Below are 2,865 nucleotides of genomic sequence, written 5' to 3'. Positions count from 1 at the left end.
CAATAGCCAATTTTAGAAAACTTTCCAAAAGGGGATTCAAACAAACAGGGAAGTCCATTTCTTGTAACCTTTGAATGGTGACACACACTTCAATAGTAACCAATAATACTACTTGTCTATTTGTAACTTTTTGCATCTAATCGTATTGTCGGATATCTTTTCTGATAAGATAAAAATGCATTTCAAGTGATCAGTTAAGTGAATTCGTTGTGAATAAGATGTACGTGTGAATAAAATTTATTTTAGTTTCTGTAAACAATTATCCGAAGCGAAAATGGAAAAAGTGTCAAACGATACAATTAAATTTAACTCAATAGAGCTCAACGTATCAGCTGTTATAACAATTGTTAGTTCTTTGTTGTCAATATTTGGAGGTTTAGTATTAATTTGGTCATTCTACGTTGTGCCATCTACTCGCAATACTGTTCGGTTGATGTTAATTGCTTTAACATTAGCAGATATGATATCAGCATTAGGCTACTTTATGGCAAGTGTAAGATGGTTTTCTATAAGTGTGCAAAATAGCACTACTGGTGTTCCCGAATCGGATGACTTCTGTAAAGCTCAAAGTTTTATAACGACGTTTTTGAGTATTGCTTCATTTCTGTGGACTTCATTCATTGCAATTTATCTTTTCATCTGCGTTTGGTTTTCCCGAGTTGTAGATTTATCTGGAGTTAAGTTTATATGTGTGCATGTGGTGGCTTGGGGAATACCAGGTATGTACTTTTCTAACATTTACATTTTACGGTTAACAATTTAGATATTTCTGATCAAGAAACTTGTTCAATTTTCATTGGTGTTCTTACCCCAGAAATAGATTACCTCAGCCGTATTTGACACAACTATTTGGAATTTTGGATCCTCAATGCTCTTCAACTTCGTACTTGTTTGGCCTTATAAATATTTTGATATAAGCGTCACTGATGAGTCTTATGTAGACGAAACGCGCGTCTGGCGTACTAAATTATAAGCCTGGTACCTTTGATAACTAGTTAGCATACATTAAAGCCGATTAAAAATGAGGTCCGCAAATTATCAATATAATTTCCGGATATCTGACCACATAACTTGTTCATGAATACGAAATAACTTGACCTCAGTAAACCGTTTACAATCAATCTCAAATGATAAATTACCTATACCTGCTTAATGTAAAATAACAATTAAAAATATTTTGACCTAGGGGCATTTTTTCCTTTGTTTTTCTATCTTCCTAAGGTTATGCTTTAAACTGTTATATTCATTTTCTTTGTACAAATTTTGATACATGTTTCAGGGATCATAACAACTTTAGCGTTAACAATGGGCGTTTTAGGACGAAACGAATCACTAACAGGAATTAATGGAGTGTGGTGCTGGCTAGTGGTCACGTCAAAAGATCACAACGGAATTGCATGGATGATTTTGGCGGGAAAAGGCTGGGAGATACTTACATATATCATCACTGCCATACTTTATATCCTTTTAAAGGGTAAAGGATTTCTGAATGTAAGTCATATACTTCCAGGTTATTGAACATACCTGGCGATCTTCATGAAACGTCATGAATGTATACTAGTATCCTGATTTTATATAATTTTAAGAAATAAACAGCCCAACAACAGTCTTGACAACTAGTGAATAAATATACCTTTGATAACCAAAATATGCCATAAAGCTTAAATATCACAAAAAAAAACATTTTGATATGAACAAACGCAACATAAACATAAAACTACTGAATTCGGAAAGACAAAGTTTAGGATGAATGAAAAAAGCTGTTTGGTTTGGTTAGTAAATATGATTATAATTATTCGAAGGTTTAAAATATGGGCCATTAATATTCTCAATCATTTTAACAGATTTGATCTATTATGCAATCTGTATACGTGATTACGTTGGTGTCAATGTTATTTTTTTAACTAAATGAAATACAGGGTAACAGATAGTGACTACTTATGATTATTTGAAAAATACCAAACAATCAAAAATACCCGAAAGATCGCACCAACATATTAACATTCGAGACAATCTGCTTCGACAATCAAAACAACGTTTAACAATAGTTATTATACATCCGCTCTCTACACGTCTACCATGCTAAAGTAAAGTGTAATAGTTGACAGTAGGCATAAGTTAGACAAAGAGTCAAATATTTATACTTTCAGAAAAGAAGTAGACAACAATTTCTATGGAATCAAATTAGTGCAGGACTTCGCAGAGAAGATGAATTATTCTGTTTCACTTGGTTGGTTCTGTATTGTCTTAGAATATGGGGTACTATACGATTTTTTCTTGACATTGCAAAGTTTAATAGTGGACATGTAGAAATTGCATTTCTTATGTTACAGTCATATGGTGATAGTGCGCAGGCTTTTTGGAACTTTATTTTATTTTGTGTTTGTGATCAAACTGTTCGTTCTTATATAATGAGCCGACATCTAACTTGTGGCAACACTTCTACATTACGTAACACGCATGATATTCAACATATAGACGATGAAAATAGTCCATTGTTAAGAAATCCAGATTCATGAGTAGCAAAAAAGATAAAACATATTGACACATGGACGTGTTATGCCTTTTGAAAATTATGTATATAAGTTCAATAAAAGAACACTATTTTAAAATTGAGAATGGAAATGGGGAATGTGTCAAAGAGACAACAACCCACCAAATAAAAAAAACAACAGCAGAAGGTCACCAACAGGTCTTCAATGTAGCGAGACATTCCCGGACCCGGAGGCGTCCTTCAGCTGGCCCCTAAACAAATATATACTTGTTCAGTGATAATGAACGCCATACTAATTTCCAAATTGTACACAAGAAACTTAAATTTAAATGATACAAGACTAACAAAGGCCAGAGGCTCCTAACTTGGGA

At 33.3% G+C, this 2,865-nt stretch overlaps 1 protein-coding gene across 1 annotated transcript; it reads left to right on the top strand.

Annotated features, from left to right (window-relative positions):
* Positions 1-274: 274 nt before the first annotated feature.
* On the top strand, positions 275-2,566 carry LOC134692250 (G-protein coupled receptor 157-like). Its single transcript, XM_063552701.1, has 3 exons — positions 275-719; positions 1,280-1,491; positions 2,151-2,566. Exons 1-3 carry the CDS (start codon positions 275-277, stop codon positions 2,517-2,519), a joined length of 1,026 nt encoding a protein of 341 aa, XP_063408771.1. The 3' UTR covers positions 2,520-2,566.
* The last annotated feature ends 299 nt before the right edge of the window (positions 2,567-2,865 follow it).

Source organism: Mytilus trossulus, chromosome 12, assembly GCF_036588685.1.
Source record: "Mytilus trossulus isolate FHL-02 chromosome 12, PNRI_Mtr1.1.1.hap1, whole genome shotgun sequence".
NCBI lineage: Eukaryota > Metazoa > Mollusca > Bivalvia > Mytilida > Mytilidae > Mytilus > Mytilus trossulus.
Note: the sequence above shows the minus strand (reverse complement) of the source record. Positions and strands in the feature narration are given on the sequence as shown.